At 51.3% G+C, this 20,870-nt stretch overlaps 1 protein-coding gene across 5 annotated transcripts in view; it reads right to left on the reverse strand.

The window, feature by feature from the left end:
* Positions 1 to 20,870, reverse strand: part of SIPA1L3 (signal induced proliferation associated 1 like 3) — a 214,824-nt gene that overhangs the window by 58,031 nt on the left and 135,923 nt on the right. For all 5 annotated transcript variants that reach the window (XR_012509042.1, XM_074369753.1, XM_074369754.1 and 2 more), the window contains exons 7-10: positions 18,325 to 18,428; positions 15,685 to 15,842; positions 9,115 to 9,691; positions 2,448 to 2,722 (exon numbers count right to left, since the gene is read on the reverse strand). Coding sequence is in view for 4 of the 5 variants with exons in the window: in XM_074369753.1 (XP_074225854.1) it covers positions 2,448 to 2,722; positions 9,115 to 9,691; positions 15,685 to 15,842; positions 18,325 to 18,428 (1,114 nt within the window). In the remaining variant the exon portion in view is untranslated. The remainder of the gene's footprint in view (positions 1 to 2,447; positions 2,723 to 9,114; positions 9,692 to 15,684; positions 15,843 to 18,324; positions 18,429 to 20,870) is intronic.

The raw sequence follows: 20,870 nt of genomic DNA on the forward strand, positions 1-20,870 counted from the left end.
CAAACAGGACTCAGGAAAGTGGGGATGGCTCAACCAGAACTCCCAAGCCCACAGCTCGCAACAGCTTTTAGAGGCAGCAGGGTATATGGAGTTGGGAAACCTGGACTGAGCTTTGCTCTGCTCTCAGTAGCTCCACGACTGTGCACAGGTGACTGGTCCACTCTGGGCATCAGTTTTCTCCTCTGTAAAGTGGGGACCATACCAGCCCAGCGAGGTCATGTGTAGAAGCACTCAGTGTTTCATCTCGTGCCCCCTTCTTGGCTCACTCTGCTCCAGCCACACTACCCTCTTTCTAGTCTGTCAACCAACTGAGGGCCTCTGTCCTCACATTTGTGATGGCTCCTCCCTCCCTACAAAGCCCTTCTTCTGGTTCTTTCTCACCTTCAGGCCTTTCCTGACCACCCGGTCCAACGTCAGGTCACATGCTTTATTTTCCTCACACCCGTACTTCAGAGCTGGGGTCTTCAGAGGGCTGGTGCCTCCTACAGGCCAGTGCTGTGCTATGTGCTCCACAAGCCTCATCTCCTCGGACCTCCCAACCTCCTCCGGGGAAAGGATCTATTATCATCCCTATTTTACAAATGAGGAAACTGCAGCACAGGGCGGTGAGGCCACTTGCCCAGGGTCACAGTAGGAGGAGCAGCTTGGATTCAAACACAGGTAAACTCACTCTGCAGCCCGCCTTCCCACTATGCTCGGCTGCTTCCCCTTTTGCCGTATGAACCATCTTATCTGCTTACTCCTTTACTGTTTGTCTCTCCCGATTTATTCATCAGCTCCGTGAGGGCCCAGGCCTTGACCTTCCTCTGTGCAGCTGAGTTTCCAGTGCTTGGAATGTAGTGATTCTAGAATCACTGTCTCTGGGCACCTGTGGAGGCTGCCAGGGTACCAACCCATTATTCTAAAAACTGCATCTAGCCTGCCTTCCCTGTATAAATCACACCTCAGAAGAACCCAATAGTTGCTGAAGGAAAGTTCTTTTTAGAAGACCTCCAGCCAACAAATGAAGGAATGACAGAACTGAGACCGTCACTTCAAGGTGACCTGTAATGACACAGGGGATCTAGGCAATGATCAGAAATGGCTGCTGAGAGTTGAGGGCAAATGTATGGTGACAGGTCACGCTGCCACCATCCGAACCCTCTGACTGCCCTCAGTTTCACTCGCACAGAACGATCAGACACGAGATGTCTCCTGGTGGGTGCACACCTGGGAAGAGTTGTTACCAAAAGAATTTAACCAGAATCCCAGAGTCTGATCAAGCTTCTATGCCAAACCTCGGTTTATGGGAAATTCGCGCGCTGGAAGAACAGGTTAAAGGACACCAGGGGGATGTGAGCAGCTAAATCCAGGAAGTGGGAGGCTCTAAAGGACCAGTGACCTGGTTTCCTCCCAAAATCAACTATAAGAAAAAAATAAGCTGGTGGAGAAACTTACAGAAGAACCTGAAGTGATACATCAACCAAATGCCACAGGAGGAGCTTGATAAACAAAACAACTGTCTTTTAAAAATATCTCTCTGATACAACAGAAAGCTAAAGACAGAATAGATAGTTGATACCAACTTACTATTAAATTTTTTAAGTGTAATAATAACTTTTTAAAGGTCCTGACTGGGTAGGGGTACATTCCAAGGAGTGGGATTGTTCCAAATAATCCAAGGTGGGGAAGTATGGATTTAAAAACAGAAACAAAACACCATATGATAAATGCTGAAACAGGGGCTTGGCTCAGTATACTTTTAATGTGTTTGAAATATTCCATTAAAAAAAGTAAACTAAACAAAATGAAAAGAAACAAACCCTGCACTGCCTTCCCAGTGAACAAAACCCAAGCTCGTTACCATGTCCAGAAAGGCACCCCCGTCTGCCCTGTCCCCTCTGTCCCTTTCTTCCACCTCTCATCCCGCTCACTCTGCTCCAGCCACACTGGCCTCACTGTGCTGCGGGAAAGCGCCACACACACTGGCACTTTGGAGACTCTGCCCTGGCTTGTTCTCTGCTTGCCCAGAAACCCACATGGTGGCCTCCGCCCTGGAGCCTTCCCTGACCACCCATAAGCCACGCCCTCGCCACGCTGCAGACCTTGTCACTGGCTGATCCTGTATCATGCAAGTATTTAATTACTGCCTGTCCTTCCCTCAGGACACAAACTCCAGGAGAACAGGCACTTTTGTTTGCTGTCAAGTCCTGAGCACTCTGCACAGTAAGCATGTGCTGAATGAATGAACAAGGTGCAGTGTGCCCTAGGACGGGTGTGCTGGCTAGGAGCCTGGGCTAAGGAGGGTGCCGGCCTCATAGGGCTGCTTGGAGACTGGGGCCCACGACTGGCCCACAGTGAAGACCCCGTCACCACTGTCACTCTTTCTGCCAAGGAAGGGCCTCAAGTGCCAGCCCTCGGGAAGCTGCCAACCCCCACCCAGCCCCAGCCAGGGCAGATGGCCTTACCTCCTGGGCGTGCCGTCCTCAAAAGGCGGGATGATGACCACCTTGACAGTGACGGAGGTTCGCAGCAGGTCGATCATCTGGTCGTGGGTCAGCGTGACCACGGCCACCTTGCAGATCTCCACCAGCCGGCTGCCCTGCCGGAGGCCAGCCTGCCAGGCAAACCCGTAGTCCTCCACCTCGGCCACGGTGCCGTCGTACTTCACGTGGAAGCCCAGCTGGCCGAGCCCGTTCCGCCGCAGGGTCATGTCCACCGTCTCCCAGCCGTTGGTCATCACCTGCAGGCAACACGCGGGGTCTAGCCTCAGGAGCTCTCGTGTAAGGGTCTTGGTCGGATTCTACCCTTTGGGGCCAAAGAGCCCACTGACCCCATCTACCCTCCCAGGCGAGGCCAGGGTCCAGGAGAGCGACGTCCACCTAGTCTCAGCTCTGGCTCCTGACCTCTGGAGCAACGCGGATGCCTCCCACAGAGGCAAGGTGGTGTTCTCCGAGTGCCCTGCCTCCCCTCACGCTTCCTGGCCCCCCGGGGTCGCCCTTCTCTCCCCACCACTTACAGCGGGATCGCCCTCCTTAGCCCCACTGTGGTTGGTGGGCTCTGGGATTTGTTTTGGCCAATGAGTTGTGAACGGAACCAGTATATCATCTGGGCTGGGGCATTTAATTGCCAACCCGAGACTCTCTGCAGGCCTTTCCCCTATGCCACGGCCACTGGGAGTATTCCAGATAGAGGCTGCTGGGTGGGCAAGGGTCCCAAAATCAGAAGAATGTGGAGCATAGACTCCGGCTGAACCTAAGACGCACATGTGGTGTGAGTGAGATAAATCTGTGTTGTTTTTAGCCACTAATGCTGTATTCTGACTGATACAGTGACTACAACCAGAGTAAGCTGGAGAAACAAGAGACCAGACGCCCTAGGATCTTTTCTAGGCTGGGGGCTTGGGCCATATTCTCTACTTCATGACTTCATTCTTAGAGGCACAAACCTCTTCCCAGTCTCCTCCTCAGACTGTCCCCCAACCTGGAACCTACCAGGCAGCACAGGGCCTTGCCTCCCTCCCTCCAATTTACTCCGTTTCATTTGTGTGAGATTTCCGCCATGATAACATACTACGATAGATATAAGGACCCCCTGAACAGAACCCCTAGTTCTTCAGCACTTCCTTAGGGATTCCCTCCTCTTCTTGGGGTGAGAAGATTAACTTAAGGAGCCATGGCTGTTAAGCAAGTTACATCAAGATTTGTCTGCGATTGCCTGAAACTGCATTAAGAGATCATGTAATGGTCCACGTTTCCCATGGAAGGTCACTCCCTGGCTAGAAATGATGCTTTGTGATATACCTATGAGAGCAGCAGCTTCCAGACTTTTCTGACCACTATGCACAGTAAAAAGGAGTTTTAGGTCACAAGCCACGTTATTCATTTACACATTTACACGTGCATCCATACACATAAAAATACTCCCTGCAACCCACACGGATCACATTCCCGAGTGTGGGTAGCAAAAAAGGACACTTTGAATGGCAGAGGACTTACCTGAAAATGTAAACACATCTGTTCCTGGTCTGCATAGTGAGAAACTGTGAAGTGGGGAACCATGTAAAACCGGAACAAAGCTCCATGAAACAAAGTCCTTCCTTGCTGGGACACATTCTGATATGGCTCATTCTTTTCTACTCTATTCTTGAAAAGTTGATTGAGATGCACTAACTGATTTCATAGCCCGACTTGTTTATATGACAATAAGGAGTTATTGTCAATTACTTAATGTATGATAGTGGCAAAATACTTAATTTTTAAATCTATATATTTTAGAGATAAATACTGAAATGATAGGATGTCCAGGATTTGTTTCAAAATAATCAGGGGAAGGTAAGGGAGAGAAGAGAGAAGCAAGATTGGCCCATGGGGCTGATAACTGTGGAAGCCGGGCTAGGAATTTACTATGCAAGTCCCTCTACTTTTGCATATGTTTGAAATTTTCCATGATTAAAACATTTAAAAAGAGTTGGTTTGAAAGGAAAGCCTACTGTTTAGTGCCTCAAAAGAGAAAGTTGTGAGTGGCTTCATCCTAGACCATTATATCTGCTTTGGGAGTCAAAATTCTTCTTCCCTTTGAAGCCGCCACCCTTGTGTCCAAAGGACTTGGCTGTGGGTTACGGAGGAAGGTCCTGTGAGCCTGTGCAATTAGACACACCAGCCCCAGGAGTCCCACAGAGCTCCTGCCACCCTCCACCCTCCTCTTCTTCCTTTGAGTAGGAAGAACCCCCTGCCCACTGCAAATCAGAATTTTGATGTGTGTGTGGCCACCTGGGTGGGGACCACACTTCTCTGCTTCCCTGGCAGCTGGCTGTGGACATGACTTGGTTTTGGCCAACGGGATAGGAGTACAAGTGCTGGAGCTGCTACCTCGTGTTCTTAAAAATAGAACTGCTTGCCCTCCACGCATACGATGTCTCCCTTCCTGAAGATGGGAACGTGGATATGGAGTGACTCCATGCTGACCACGCAGGTAAGTACAATATCGAAGGGAAAGAAGGAGCCACAAGACAAAAGGGACCTGAGTCTCTGAGCCATCTCACCAGCCTTGAGCAGCCTGAGCGCTACCTACAGAAGAAGGAAACTCCCATCTTATTTCAGCAGCTGGATTTCTCAGTCTCTCTCCCTTTCTCTCTCTCCTGTCCCCCCCTCTCTATTTCTCTCTCCCTCCTTCCTTCTCCCTCCCTCTCTCTGTCTGGACAGGGGGAGAGACAGTCTGCAGAGGAAGCTTGAAACATCAGCAGGGGTGCTCTTCTTCAGGCGAGGCTTCCTTTGGGTTGTTACAAAACCCAAGGTGACAGAAGATTTGGGACACTAGGCCAGAGCAGCCCGAGGCCCTGATGGCACAGGGAACACCTTATGAGATCAAACACACAATCAGTTCAGAGGAACCCCTGCTGCGTCACGTGGCCACCCAGCCCCCCTTTAAAGCTCATTTTCCTGGGGGGCTGATCTTTGTGTGCCAGGCGCTGGTTAAGCCCTTTAAATGCCCAAGTTCCCTAGTATCTCACTTATGAGGCACATATACTAATCTGCTTAACATTAGTTAAATTTATTGTGAAATAAAGAGATGGCGAAACTGAAGTGTGTCAGTCGCCCAAGGTCACAGAGAACGTCCTCCTCGACTCCTGCTTTTAGCCACTGTGCCGTTTTCCCTGTTGCTATGTTGCTCCCGCTGTTGTTTCTCTTACTTATTCCCCCTACCCTCACCCCTCACCAAGATGACTCCTACTTACTGCTCTAGTCTCAGTTTAAGTCATTCCCTCAGGGAAGTCCCCCCAACCCGGGGCCCAGCCCACAAGGCTGGGGTGCTTGGTGGGTAACGTAAATGAGATGTAGGCGGGTGAGACCTATGGCCAAATTGTACACTCCTGTCCCATCTAAAGGGCGTATCCATCACCTTGCTCAGCTGACCCCTATCCTGTGCAAACGTAGGTCTCGGATAGCCAGATACCCCCGTTTTTCAAAAGAAGCCAGAAAGCGAGGTTTGTATGAAATCCTATGAATGTTAAGCTTTGGTAAGCAGCTCAGTTATGTCTGGCGGCTGCATCCCATCTGCAGGTTTGAGACCGCCCCCCATGATAGGGTCCCCTGGCATCCTCAGCACTGCTCCTTTTACCCTATTGGCATTTGTAATTCTTGTTCAGTATCTGCCTTGGATGGGAGCCCCAGGAGGGCAGGCTTGGGCCCACTGTGGTCACTGTTGTGTCCTGGAACTGCCTGGCCCAGGGCTGGCACACCAGAAAACTTTTTGACTTAATGAAGGATGTCTGAATCCCAGCTGTGTTGGGGAGGGTGCGGACTCCTGACCCTGAAGGGCTTCACAAAGACAGACTGGCCTCGTAAGCCGTTTAAAATGGGCCTGCTCCTTCACAGAAGATGGCTTCTGTCAACGCTTCCTTGTGCCTGGTTTCTCAGCGGGCTTCGGGGCACTGAGATTGGGAAGAAGGCTGTAGAAACGTGCTGTAAAAGCACTGCACCAACAGTAGGCACGGGGGTGGGTGTGGGATGGCGGCACAGAGAGGATGCAGGGATGAGGGTACCACGTGGCACAGTGCGTGGCATGGTCACTGCTCAAGAAACGCGATTTTTGGGGAGGAAGAACTCTCTCATGTTTAACTCATTCTGGGCCCTAGGCAAGTTGCTTCACCTCTCTGAGCCTCAGTTTCCTCATCTGTGAATTGGGGATGATAATGGTATCTCCCTCACTGGGCTTTTGGGAAGAAATGCAAGGTCATGCAAGGCTCCAAGCAGTCTGACAGCCAGCCCTCCAAGGACGGTCTGTGCTATTACAGGGCAGCACGCACGTGTGCATTTAGTCCATGTTCATGGAGTGCCTGCTGCACACCAGACGCTGACCTAGGTGCTGAGGACACAGCGGGAAACATCAAATATGTAAAAATACATGTCAGAGGGTGGTAGGTGCTATGGAGAAAATTAAGGCAGAGAAAGTGGGTGGAATAAGCTCAGGGCCAAATTGGAGAGGGGGGTTGGCAATTTTGGATAATGAGACCTCAGTGACAGCTGACATCTGACTAAAGGCATGTAGAAGGGGACTGAGCTACGTGGGGATCAGGGACAGTGCTCTAGCGCAAAGGCACAGGCAGTGCAAAGGGCCTGAGGCTGGATGCCTGACTAGCACACTCTGGAAACAGCAGAGGTATGTGTGCCTGGAGCAGAGAGTGTAAGGGGGAGAGGAGGTCAGAGAGGCTGACAGAGTCAGACCACTCAGGGCCTCACGGACCACCACGAGGACTTGAGCTTTTATCCAAGAGAGTTGAGAAGTCTGAGCAGAGCAGTGATGTCATCAGATCCCTCTAGTGACCATACTGAGAACAGGCCACAGGGAAGCAAGTGTGGAAGCAAGGGAGACCAGCAAGGAGGCTGCTGGAGAGTCCTGGAGGGGCTGTGGAAGGGGGAGGAGTAGAGAGTCTGCCTCTTGGAGGCGGAGCTGACAGATTGGATGTGGGTGTGAGAGAAAGAGGAGTGAGGCTGATGCCAAGGCTTCTGACTCCACAAATGAGAGATGGACTTGTCCTGTACTGCGACAGGAAAACTCTCTCTGAGAGGCAGTTGGGGGGAAACCAGGAGCTTGTTCTTAGACATGCTAAGTTTCAGGGGTTGAATGGAGATGCCGAGTAAGCAGTTAGCTATCAAGCCTCGAGTTTGGGCACAAACAGGTTTTGGAGTCAGAAAAAAAAAATCTAGATTCAGACCCCAGTCTGCCACCTACTGGCTGTGTGACTTTATGTGAGTATCTATACCTCTCTGAGCTTCACTTTCCTCATCTGTCAAGTGGGGATAAAAACACTGCCTACACCCCTCCAGGGTGGGTGGAGGACTGTGAGATCATGCATGTAAACTGCTCATTAGCACAGAGTCAGGGTTCAAGAATCTCATTCAACTAACCAAATGTGCCAGCCCTGAACTACGCATATGTGACAAGTAAGTGAGCAAAACAGTCAGAAGCCCTTGTTCAAGGATCTCACATCCTAATGGGAAGCCTACACACTAGCTATTGCTACTGCCTAAAATGGGACATGAATTTTGGAGTCAGGGAGGCTGGGAGCAGGGCTTTACCAATCCAACCTAAACTTAATGAGCAAGTTTAAGGGTCAGAAGGCTGAGGACAGCCGGCTGTCACAGTGGCCTCTGGAGGTCACAGCCTACCAAGTCAAGCCAGCATGCCTGGACAATGTAACTCATCCAATCCTTAAAACTTGCACATGATACAGGGTGATTATTGTTCCTATGTTTCAGATGGGGAAACAGAGTCACCCAGCAGTTAAGTAACTGGCTCAAGGTCTCAGCTGGTAAGTGGCAGTGCTGGGACTCGAAACCAGGCCTTCCAACTTGAGAACCTGTGTTGTTAATTCCCGTGCTAAACTGCCTTCTCTATTTCAGGCATGACACGCCATTCTGCTAAACCCACTGACAGCCCATCACTGACCATCGCATTCCTTTGCACAGGGCTCAGATGTGGCCTGAGTACTCTGAGCACAACGTTTCAAACAGCCACTACCAACTAGGATGTCATCTGACTTGAAACCACTCCACCACCCTTGGTTTGGCCAACAGTCTGAGCCTGAGCTGTCCATCAAGAGCTGAGGGTGAGATTTTTATCTAGACTGTAAGTCTTTGACTTTAACATAAATGTTAAACCATTCATAATTATCGTGATTACTGATGTGGAATTATTCCTGCCATATAATTTTTCTTTCTTTTATCATGGTTTCTTATACTTCCTCCCCACTACCTCCCCTCATCCCCAAACACCCTGCTTCTGCACTATCCTTTAATGATCTGAAAGCTTTTCAATCTATTTTATTTCTTCTAGAAAGTATCCTTACATTTTTAACATAAGCTTAAACTTATCTTTTCTATCAACATCTAGAGTGAGTAAAGCTGCCTTTTGTCTTCCCAAGGTAATGGCATGGGAGCCTCAGATCCCTGGCCCAAGCCTTCCCCAGAAGGAACCCAGGCTGCAGGACCCACTAGACCTCTGGTGTGTAAGTCACAATTCTGATTCTTTTGGGGCCGATGAGTGTCCTGGCCCAACTGACTGGGCTCAGGGAGGCATCTCAGTGGTTCCTAAGGCCTCTGCCAGACCACAGAGCTGAGCCCTCTCCCTTACCTTCAGCCTCTGGACGATTTCCCTTATGTCCTCCACAGAGCCCTCGGAGGCCTGAAGGAAGATGTGGTCCCCTCGCCCATAGAAGATTTTAAGTGTCGAGGAGTCTGGGGTCCAGCCAATGACATCCCCGCAGTAGCAGTTAAATACCACCTCCTTGGTGCGTAGGTCCAGGAGCACCACAAACTCATTGGAAATCCCCAAAATGCAGTCAATTTCTACTCCCTGGGCGTAGTCCTGAGCCGCCACCCTCCAGGCGATGGCCCCTGCGCTGTGCTGCTCAGCGCCTGCCCGGGCTTTGGTCTTCTCCTTTTTCTTGGAGGTCAGGGAGATGAGGTTAAACTTGCCCGTGGAGTCAATGGGTGTGTTGGAGACACAGTTCTCAGCCAGGTCCTTGAGGTACTCCTGGCGGGTCCTGGTGGCCATGGTGTGGAACTTGTCGGACTTGTGCGCGGCGTTCTCAGCGTTAATCACCTTGGCCAGCAAGAAGTCTCTGAAGACGTCAGATTTGCGGAATGTGGTTCCACTGGGGATAGGGGGGCCGAAAGGAGGAGCGTCTTTGGATCGGGTCACAGCCATACTGAGGAGGGAGAAATCGTTTAGATGGTAGAAAGAAACACACCTGAGAGTCCTTTCAGAAAGAAAATACACACTCAGAAAGAGGAGTTTCCTTTATAAGAATGGAGGTGTACGTCTAATTAGTCAGTTGCTGGCTAACTAGATTGGAAACTTGATAAAGTCTCAGAGTACATACAGGTATTTTTACTTCCTACAGAGCAGAACGTTACAACATCCACTGATGTTATTCAAAGGATAACTGTCCCAGCACTGCTCAACTCTAGCTGTTCTTGTTTGACACACATATGGTGTGGTACATTACAGTTTGGCAAAATTTACCCCTTCCCGTCTACCTTCACGGGCAGGTACATCCTCACTCCACTGAGCCTGGTCATGTGACTTGATCTGGCCAATGCAGAGTAAAAGCATGAAATGTGTGTAGGGGTCAGGCCTGCCTCCTGTGTGCCTGCGTCACCATGAGACTCACATGCTCTGGGGTCTACTGGTCCCAGGATGATGAGGGACACCTGGAGCAGACCTGGGCCCGACGTGGCCTGGAGCCAAGGCCGGCCAGACCTCAGCTGACCTGCAGATATGTGAGCCAAGACAATGATGTTTGTGAGCCACTGAGTTTTGGGGTAGTTTGGAAAGTGGGATTATTGTAGGAACACCTGATGGATATGGAACAATTATGTGATTTCTTTCAAACACTTGTAGAGTACTAATACACTTTGTAAATCATTTCAACAAAGGTTATTTTGAAGTCATGGTAAGGAGAAGTTAGAATAGGACTTTTTCCACTTCAGTTTTTTAAAAAATTTTATTAAAAAAATATTTTTTGAATTTTTTTTGAGGGGTAGGTAATTAGGTTTACTTATTTATTTTTTGGAGGAGGTACCAGGGATTGAACCCAGGGCCTCATACATGCTAAGCATGCACTCTACCACTTGAACTATACCCTGCCCCCCACTTCAGTTTTGACTAGGTGCCATTATGACAGAAATCAGATAGCAACTGAGAAGGTAAAAAGGAAATGATCTAAAACCCGTTCCCCCAAACTCCTGAACCTCCTCACCCACTGTGCAAATCAGAGAGAGGGAGGATCTTATTAGGAGGGAAATCTTTGGAGAGAGTGGGCAGTGAGGTGTTCCCCTCCCTGAACAGGGGCCTCCTAGGTCACCCTACTCGTTGGGAGGAGGCTGAGGTCTATTCCTGACTGGGAGACCTAGAGGGTGGGCAGGGAGCCCCCGAGAGCCCAGAGAGCCTGCAGTCAGCTGTGACCAGAGCCCCAGCGACACTTTCCTGCCTCCAGTTTCCTCCTTGTGCTCTACTCCTTGACAGGTCAGAAACTGGCAGTCACCAGGCCAGGGGCCGGGGGAGGGGGGGTGCATGGAGGACAAATGGAGGAGGGGTAAGCAGGCTCCCCATTTACCCACCAAGGCTTCAGGCGGAAGCAGCCTGAGCTGGGAAGTGGGAGGTTTGCTGGTAAGTCAAGTTTAGAGAGTGGATAAATCTCGGATGTGATGATCTAATGACCCAATCAAGACTCAGTGGCTACAGGGCAGACAATTTCTAAAATCAGGCAGAAAGGCCACGGCACCCGCCCAAGTGAACACCCCAGGGGCAGGGAAAGACATTTAAGGGGGCTGCAGGGACACCGTGAGTTTTGCTGTTTATATGATGATGATTAAAAAAAGGGTATGAGTTGCTATGAGAGAGGTTTTTCTCAAAGAATACTGTATTCACCTTCCAGAAAAACCTCAGCTTGTGAGTATGGTGTTGGGAGAGCCTTCCAGTATACTGTAGGACAATTTTTTAAATAACAAGATTCTTGGGTAAAACGTATTTCACGAAACCCAACCACAATGTAAGGCTCAGGTTCTGACTCCCGACCCCACCATTCAACTTGACAAGGGGACAAGGTGACATTCATGCATTTGTTTGACCAGTGCTTACCGGACACCCTCTCTCTTGGGCCTTGGGGATTTGGTGTTCTGGGAGTGCCTCTATGAGGAAGAGAAATTAAGTGGGACCGGAGGCTGAGTAGGAGCCAGAGGAAGAGCTGAGGGGAGGGCGCCGCAGGCAGTGGGCACAGCCCAGTGAGGAAAGAGTGTGTGCAGGGTGAGACGAGGCCAGGGTCCCCAGAGCTCTCGGAGGGGAGGGCGGAAGGCTGATGAGGTCAGCAGGGCCCTGGCCATGCAGGGCCTTGATGGTGAGTTAGCACCTTCCATCCTGGTCATGAGAGCAAGCAACCAGGCAACCACCTGGGCTGGCTCTTCACCGTCTGCGCCCCTGGCCCCAGTCTCTGCTGTTTTCTGCCCCGTTCAGTGCCTTGGAAAGTGAGTTTCTATGTGCTGTCACCTTCACCTGGGTTCCGCCGCACCCGCAGGCTACGGGAAGGGGAGAGGAGAGAGGGTGGAGGGTTTATTTCTCTTCACTGCCTCCCTGCTAGGATGGGGCCTGGGCTGTTGCTGTAGTCCTCGGCCCTTTGCTCAACACCACACCTCCTGCCAGGTTGCCGCTCTCCTAGAGCCATAGTTCTCCATTTCCAGAAACTTCTCCCATCCCCCTCTGACCTCATCCAGCTGAGGGCGTGGGGTAATGGCTCCCTGCTGTTGCTGGTCCCTGGATGCCTCACCTGTCTGTACTGGTCCCCTTAGCTTACCCACACCTACTAGTAGTCTGTCCATTAATCCTTCAGTTAAAATCCTGAAGGAGGGGGTACCTGCTTCTTGCAGGTGCCTGTCAAATGCAGGTGCCAGACTGACAATCTGCAAAGACCACTATGGCTGCCCCATGAAGAAAGGGATGGAAGGGACCAGAGGATGTGCAGGAAGCCATCGAGGGAGCTGCTGCAGACCCCAGGGTCAGGCCGGACTCTTGCTCTCCATCTGCAGGTTCACTGTCCAGGGAAGCCTTCTCCACAGGCTGGGAGTGTGTAGGGGCAGGCGCCACCCTGGGTTGAGCTGACGCCTCAGTGCCAGCACAGGTGTTTGATACTGACTAAAGTAATGATCTAAACGTGAATAGACAGACGGAGAAGAAATGGTTTTCTGACAAAGTGTGGGTTTGACAGAAAAGGGCATTTCCCTCTGGAGAGGCCCTTCAAAGCCACACAAATCAGGCAGGTTTCTTCTGCGGGAAACCCTGTGGGCGCGGTGCTGCCCTGGGGCAGGGGGATGGACAAGATGACCTCACCAGTCTCTCTATTCTAATTAACTGTGTGTTCAGACTGCGCTTTATAGACCGAAGAACTTTGCAACTTCTTCATTCAGGACTTGGTTGCATATAGTGACAGGTTTTGGCTTTTCCCATAGTCCTGATTCATGGTTTTAAGAATCATGAAACTACAAGCTGCTGAGGTTTCTGGACAATCAGCACAGCTGGTCCCTCACTTCCCCAGCAGGAGGGATGGGGTTTTCACAGCCCACAGGCGGCAGGGATGCTGGTGTGCCGTTCAGAAAGTGCACACTTGAAGCGGGGAAGGATGGCACCTTGTTACACGACCAGGAGGTGGTGCGACCACCAGGTCACCTGGTCAGGAAGCATTCCTGGAACACTCACAATTATTTATTCAACAACTATTTTCTCAGGGCCTACAACGTTTGGGCCAGACACCGGTCTAGTCAGCAAAAGGGTCTTGAGGGCTGTGTACACAGCAAGTGCCACCCCAGGACAGATGTCTGAAGGGAGTACGACCTGGGGTGACCTTCAAGGGAGGCAAGAGTCACATCAACAGCTTGTTCCTACAGTGTGACGAATTCTGTAACAAAGGTGTCTGGGGACACGGGAAGACAGGGGTAGGTCTGTCCAGAGAGCAGCTGCCGGTGGGGAAAGAGAGAAGGGGAGGAGAGGGGTTGCGAGAGGGGGCAGCTTGGGTTGTCTCTCTAACATTTTCTTTCTTCAAAAATAAAGAGAGAGCTGAAGCAAGTATGGCAAAATGTTAACATCTGTTAGATCTGGTGGTAGGCACATGGCTGTCTGTTATATTATTCTCTGTACTTTTCAGAATGTTTAAAATGTTGCATAATAAAAATCTTTCAAATTAAATTGCAAAAAACAAGAAAGCTCTGTGTGTCGGGAGAAAAATCCTTCTGGAAGCCATGAAAGGGCTGGCCTGGGAAGGTGGGAGGTGGGCCGCAGGCTCCTGTGACAACCCCGGGAGGAGAGGGGAGCTCACAGTTAGGAGAAAGGGGAGAAGAGCCCAGCCAGCAGCTCCCTACCTCTGATGTGCTATGAGAGGGTGGCCTCCTGTGTGTGTGTGTATGTGCGCACGTGCTTCGGAACAACTCCACCTCTGTTCACCAGGGCGACCTTTGAGTGGTTGAGGAACACTGGACATCATCAAAGTAACCTCAGGCCCACAGAGAGCCTGGAGGTGCAGCCCCTTGCAGCTGCTGCCATGTCTCAGGAACAAATGGGTGTGCGGAGGGGACCTCAGGCCGGGGCCTGTGCTGCAGTGTGCTGGCTCCCAGGGGCCCCTGGGCAGCACATCCAGCCTGGTGGTCAACAGCAAGGGCTGCACATTGGAATCCCCCTCCCTTCTCTCACAGTCCTGGCTGAGAGAATAAACTGGCAGACTCTGGCAAAGCCATCAAGACCACCCAGTACACCTAGGCACATACCCTTTGACCCAGTAACTCCATGTCTGGGAATTTACTTTTCCCAGCTGTATAGTTGGACAAGTGTATAAACTAGTCACTCACTGCTGGGGGGACTGGAAGAGCAAGAGACAGGAAACCACCTAAACACACCTGGATAGGGGATGGGGGTAGATTCTCATGCAGCCACATGATGGAATAGTACGCAGTCATAAAGAGGGAAAAAGCACTTTACGGACTGGTATGCAAAGTTCTCAAAGGCTGCTGAGTGAAAAAATACAGGATGCAGGAGAGTGTGTGGGATATGCCAACATGTGTACTAAAAAGGTGAAGAAGGAATACTTGTAAGTAATTGCCTAAGGTCTCAGGATACATAAGAAACTGCTAAGAGTAGTTGCCTCTGTGAGGCACCTGGGTAGTTGGGGGTCACAGGTGAGAGAGGGATTTTGATTTTTAATAATTTTATCTTTTGTATCTCTTAAATTTGAAACTATTTTTTTTAATGGAAAATAACCCTCCGGAGCCCATTCCCCAGTCTGTGGTGCTGCTCCAGGGACGAGTGCTGACTTGGACCTGGGCCTGGGTTACTGATGGGCTGGTTCTCAACGACCACAGAGCTGTGCTCACCCCACACCCAGAGAGCCTCCCATTTGTTCTCTGGGGTGGGCCATGCCCTGGGTGAGAACTGGTCCTTGGGGAGGATGCTGAACGAGTCTGAGGCTTATGTCACTTACTGATCTGTGAACTAGAACCCTCAGCTCTGCCTCTGAAGGTGGGGGTCCCTGCCCGCCCTGCCTCCATCTTTTCATCTTCCTGTGCCTCTCAACCCTCGCACCCCGGGCCCAGGCACACCTGGTGGTCTTGTTCTAGGATGGGTGTATCATCCCAACCAGGTCAATGAGCCCCAATTCTGGGGCTGCTTTTTCTGGGAAAGGAAAGCTCTCTTTTTGCTAGATTTGCAGCGGGAAGATGTTAAGCTCAGAGCTGCTAGCAAACGAGGCAACATACAGGAAAGCGGGGCACATCCAGCTGCGTTTGCCCTGGTCATTTATGAGAGAACAGAGACAACTGCCTTTTCATATGGGTTTTCTGTTGCTTGCAACCAAAAGATTCCAGGCAAATACAAATCCCTGATGGTTCCCTTATCAAAACTGGGGTGACATGCCCCTTTCTGGTTAAGAATCACCCTCTTAGACAGTGTGGGAATGTGTGAACAGAGCTCCCCTACTGAAGCACAAACAAGAAATGCAGGAGGCAGCCCACCTGGGCCAGCTGTCCCCCTTCCCTCTGCCCCAACGCTGCCTGGATGCTGGCAACCAGCTTTTGTGATTTCCTGTGCACGCAGGAGTGGGCTGGGGCGGGGGGGGGGGCAGTGCCCCGGGGCGCTCCCCGCAGCTGCGGTGGAGGCGCCTACCTGTAGCAGACGCTCTCAGTGCAGGGGCTGTGCGCTCGGACAATGATGAAGACGTGCTGAAAGTGGGAGCGGATGTTCTTGGGGGTGAAAGGCAGCGCCCCGGGCTCCTGGAAGATGATCGTCACGATATCGTTTCCTATGTGCCTCTTTCTTAGGAGCTGGTGAACGGGAAACCGAGGGGGAGAGGGAAGCGTCATGGGTCAGCTCGAGGCTCACGACCTGCCCCTTCGGCTCTCTGAGATCTCCTTCCGCGCAGCCCCCTGCCTCGCCCACTCTGCTCCAGCCACGCTGGCCTCCTGCTGCTCCTCAAACCCACCTGAAACATCTCCTCCTCAAGGCCCCTGCATAGACTGTTCCCTCTGCCTAAAACTTTCTTCCCCCAGATCTCACAAGGCTTCCCCCTTCCCTCCCTCCTTCAGGTCTTGGCTGAAATGTCACCACTGTCTTACCCATGACATCACCCCCTCAACCTCCCCCCTCTGCTCCTCTGCCCCCATTACTTAACACTTGTCAACACCTAGCACACAGCAACCTTTCCCCCTTCCTTTGGTTTCCTATCTGTCTTTTCCTACTGAAGTGTCAGCTCCAGGAGAACAAGGGTTTTGTCTGTTTTGTTCGCTGCCCACTGCTGTGCCCTCAGTGCCGAAAGCAGTGCCCGGCACACAGCAGGCACTCAACAAATGTCTGTTGGAGAAGAGCACGGGCTGGCAGCCTGCTACCTGCTCAAGGCCATGCTTGTGGACAACAGCGGAGTTGGACCCAAGACCGTGGGCAGGGCCCCTTCCCCGGACATCTGTGTTGAGAACGTTGGGGCAGTGGCTTCAGATGAGCTCATGGGAGCCCTGTCCCTTCTCCCCTGCTTGTCACAGTTCTTGAGAAAGACTCTGTCATCTTTGCAGGCGATGATGCATTCATGGCGCTTTATTTACTTGCTGAAATTACACTGCTCTTATTTACATAAGTTTAGTTTTCAAGTAACTATTAGGAATCTCTGTTGGTGACATAAGGTCCACAGACACGAGTCACATGGAGTCCATGTGAGGTGGCCCACAGTGTGAAATCCAGCCACGCTCAGTTAGCTCTTTCTGTGTGTTTTACACTGGATTAAGTTAAACTGCAGGATAAAGTACCCATTTACTGTGGCCGGCCCTGGACGAGGCATTTTACATCCACATCTGAAAGCTGCAACCACATTTTAGCTTCACAAGAAGCCTGAGGCATTAACTCATCCCACCCACTGTGATGAGAAACCTCAGGCTCTCAGGGTCCTAAGTTACTCCGCCATGGAGGGAAAGAGCCAGGATCTGAACCCACTTCTGCTTGACTCTACAACCCAAGCTTTTCCCACCACGCCGCCCAAATACCCAGGGGCAGGTTCTACTCGCTTCCTGTGTGCCTCCTGTGTCGGGCCCTGCCTCGTGCTCGGGTTCATGAGTGCAGGGTCCTCTCCCAGTGACCCTGAGACATGGGTGCCAGCATCCCATCCGTTTTATAGAGGAGGGCCCTGAGGCTCAGAAAGGTAAGACCACACAGCTAGGAAGTGGCAGAGAAAAGAACTCCAACTCAGGCCTAACGAGACCACGGCTCCTACAGCAGGTTATTAAGTGAACCTTCTGAAATCACTGATATTTGATCATTTTTGGCCTATAAAATCTACAATGTCACCTGTACCAATGGAAAAAGATATATACTCCCTAAACCATCAAACGTCTGTAGGGTTTCTGTTCATTAGAAACCACTCTCAGACAGAGTAGGCATGGTGTGTCCAGAGGAGCTCCCGGCAGTGAGCAGCAGCTGTTGTGGCCCACCCAGCACCCTCTCCTCCTGGAAGCCGTGCCCATGCCCTTTGGGAAAGCATCTCCCTGATCTCTGTCAACGTTTCCCGTTGAGCTGACCCCACTCACCCTCTCTAGGGGTGAGCATGGGCTTCCAGCTTGACCAGTCAGCCCATTCTATCCCCACCTTAGTTCTGGCAAGTGAGTGGTCTAATGAGATTCAGCCCCAAAACACTTCTGGGACACCTGGAAGGCACAGCTCTCTTTCCCCTTGGGTAGTTACGGTGGTGGGATGTAAGGTGAGGGTTGCTAGCGGGCATCTTTGCCACTACTTGGGAAGACCTGTGAATAAGGCCACAATGAAGAAAAGCAGAGGTGAGAAATGGGAAGAATTCCTAATGCTGTTTGAGCCCCTGGATCCAGCCATACCTAAAGCTACCCCTCTCCTAGTACTTGTAAGTTACATAATCCAGTAGATCCCATTTTTCACTTCTGCTAATTTAATTTATGCTTCTGTCACTTGCAGTTGAACTAATGTTGACTGATTTACCTTTTTTACCCCCACAGGACCCCTGATGACTCAAGAGACCCTTGAGGGGAGCTGGGGTAGCAGGGTGGCCAAGAAACAGCTAGAAAAAAGCTAACATCAAATGACACTTGATGTAGTCTCCAACCCCCAGGTGATTGGCTGTGGTGCAGAGGGTCTCCAGGGCCAAAGGCCCCCACCTGCTGCACAGGATGGTCCCAGGAGAGCCAATGCTGGGCAGGCAGCCAGCTAACTGCAGTGCGGAAGGAGAATGTCTCAGGGCTCAGCCATGCATCAGCTGGAAATCATTTGGGGCCCCCCACCCTGGGCCCCACTGACCTGTTGCCTGTTGTTGGGGGTGTAAGGGAGCAGGGTGGAGACGTGGAACATGATCTCGTAGTCCTGATATGTCGTGTAGAGGGAGTGGGTTCCCGTGGAGTCGGCTGAAACAGATACACCAGTTAGCACCACGTTTCCAAAACCTCTGAGCTTTTGCCATATCCCACATGCCATCTGTGTTAGTTTTTAACTTGACGTTTTCACTTAACTCCACCCTTTAAAATTAAATAAATTTAGATAAAAAAGGAAATCTTACGTTAAGCACTCACCAGACTGGTCAACATTTAAAACTCTGACAGTGCCCAGGGCTGGTAAGGATGTGGAGCGGTTGGAATCCTTTATGTGGCTGGTTAGGTGTGTAAATTGGTACAACCACTTTGGAAAACTTTTTAGTACTATCTACTGAACCTAAAGGTAGGCTTAAGTGATGGACCAACAAACACTTCATCTCCTAGGATCACAGCCCAGAGAAATCGTACACAGGTGCCCCGAGATACGAGTGCCAGTATTTTCAAATGTCAGTCCAAGGAGTGAATAAACAGGTATATTCACACCGTGGAGAAATGCACCACCATGAAAAGGAATGAGTCACGGCCACAACACAGGCGAATCCCACAGATACAATGCTGAATGAAATACGCCAGACACAAAGGAGCACAGACTGTATGATTCCATTCACATTATGTTCCCAGACAGGCAAATTCTATTATTTAGAAACGCATATACAGGTAGCAAAACTATGAAGAAAAGAAGGAAACAATAATCATGACAGTCAGGACACTGTTCATCTCTAATGGGAGGCACATCTCAGGGAGAAGCATACCTGCTCGTGGGCACCATGTTTCAGAGGGGGAAACTGAGGCACAGGGAGTGGGCAACCTGCCCAAGGTTACACATACTGCAGTGAGCAGTGGAGTCTGGACTGAAATTCAGGCTGTCTGACTCCAGAGTGTTTTCTTAACTGTATTCGATGCTGCCTCTTGTGGGTTTCGAACTTCTCATAGGAAACAGATCGGAATCTCTAATCTTCAGCCCTAAAGGCCCTGCAGAGAACCCCGCCTGCCTCCGTCACTTCATGCTTCATGTTAATTCCCTGAACAACAGCCTTTAGACCTCAAGGCTTTTTGCCCGGGCTGTTTTTTGTTTTGCCTGGAATGCTTTTCCCTCGTTGCCTATTTTATTCCCACTCACCCTTCTCAGGTCACATGCCATGTTCTCAAGGCCTAGCCCCAACATGGGGTCAGGTGCCTGCATCATTGTGAACAGCCCCTTCCTGCCCAGGGAAGGCAGCCAGGAGGCTGTCTCTGCTGGATGCACGAGCCAACCCATAAACTCGGCTGTAAACAACTCCAGAATGTCACACGCACCCCTGGAAATCACTTCTTGGCCCTTTGGGGCACTGACGTCCACCCGCTTCATTTAATTGTACGTGCTGGGGAAACAGTGAAATAGACAGAGGAGTCCCTGGTCTTGGGGGCTTATGTGCTAGTGGAGAAGCTGTGATGGGTGAGGTCACTGCAGCCATGGTTGGCCAGTGCCAGAGCCCGGTGTGCTCCAGGTGGCCGTGAAGCCGGGGCACCCCTGCCTGTTAGCTGGGGAGACTGGCCGGGAGCACAGTTCCCTGGGGCCCTTGGAGAAAATCTGCTTCCCATACGGGCCACACAGCAGTGGCTGATGTTCATGTGAGCACTAGTTCTCTGTGAGGTGCTACACTGGGCGCCTGACCCTCACAGCAACCCAGTGAAGGGGCAAGATTTTGTGGGGAGCAGACGCCTGTCTGAGAAGGGGGATAACAGGTCTCCTACTCCTGTGCTGAGTGTACTGCCCACCCGAGCGCAGGAAGGAACACCACCTACAGTGTTAGTGCTCACACTCGCTGTGGCTCCTGTGCACTGGGCGTGGAGCGAGCAGCCCCCTACCCCGTCAGCACCCTGCCCACAGCACCCACCCTCAGAGCTCTGGGGGGCTGCACAGACCCGGCTGGGCTCCACACCGTGCTCCCAGGGGAAACATTACAGAGGAGGAAACCAGGGCGGGGAGAGGCGGAGGCTCTCCTACCCAAGACCACAAAGCCAGCAATGGGCAAAACAACATGCTTATTCCTCCTACTGCCTCCTTCAGCCATGGAGGTGAAGATGATGAGGACGACAGCCACTGGCACGTGCTCAGCATGTCACCCATCTCTCTAGGCCGGTCTCTCACCTGCGCCTCCACTTTCCAGATAAGGACACTGAGGCTTGGCCAGGCAACATAAAGAGCGAGCGATCGTGAGCAAGCCAGGACGACTGATCAGGGCTTTCCAACTCAGCCTGAGCAACTAACCCAACGGGAGTCCACCCCCCAGGACAATGGGCAGTCCTCTCCCCAGGGGGGCTGTGCCACCAGTTCACAGGGTCACCCATCCATCTCCCCAAAACCTCTCATCACAAAACATTTCAATGCCATATATCACACACAAACAACATACATGTATGCATACAAAGAACATGCTGTACCTGCCACCTGCCTTAAGAAACAGCCCGCCACCAATACTGTAACCTGAGTAT

The sequence above is a fragment of the Camelus bactrianus genome, chromosome 9 (genome assembly GCF_048773025.1).
Source record: "Camelus bactrianus isolate YW-2024 breed Bactrian camel chromosome 9, ASM4877302v1, whole genome shotgun sequence".
NCBI lineage: Eukaryota > Metazoa > Chordata > Mammalia > Artiodactyla > Camelidae > Camelus > Camelus bactrianus.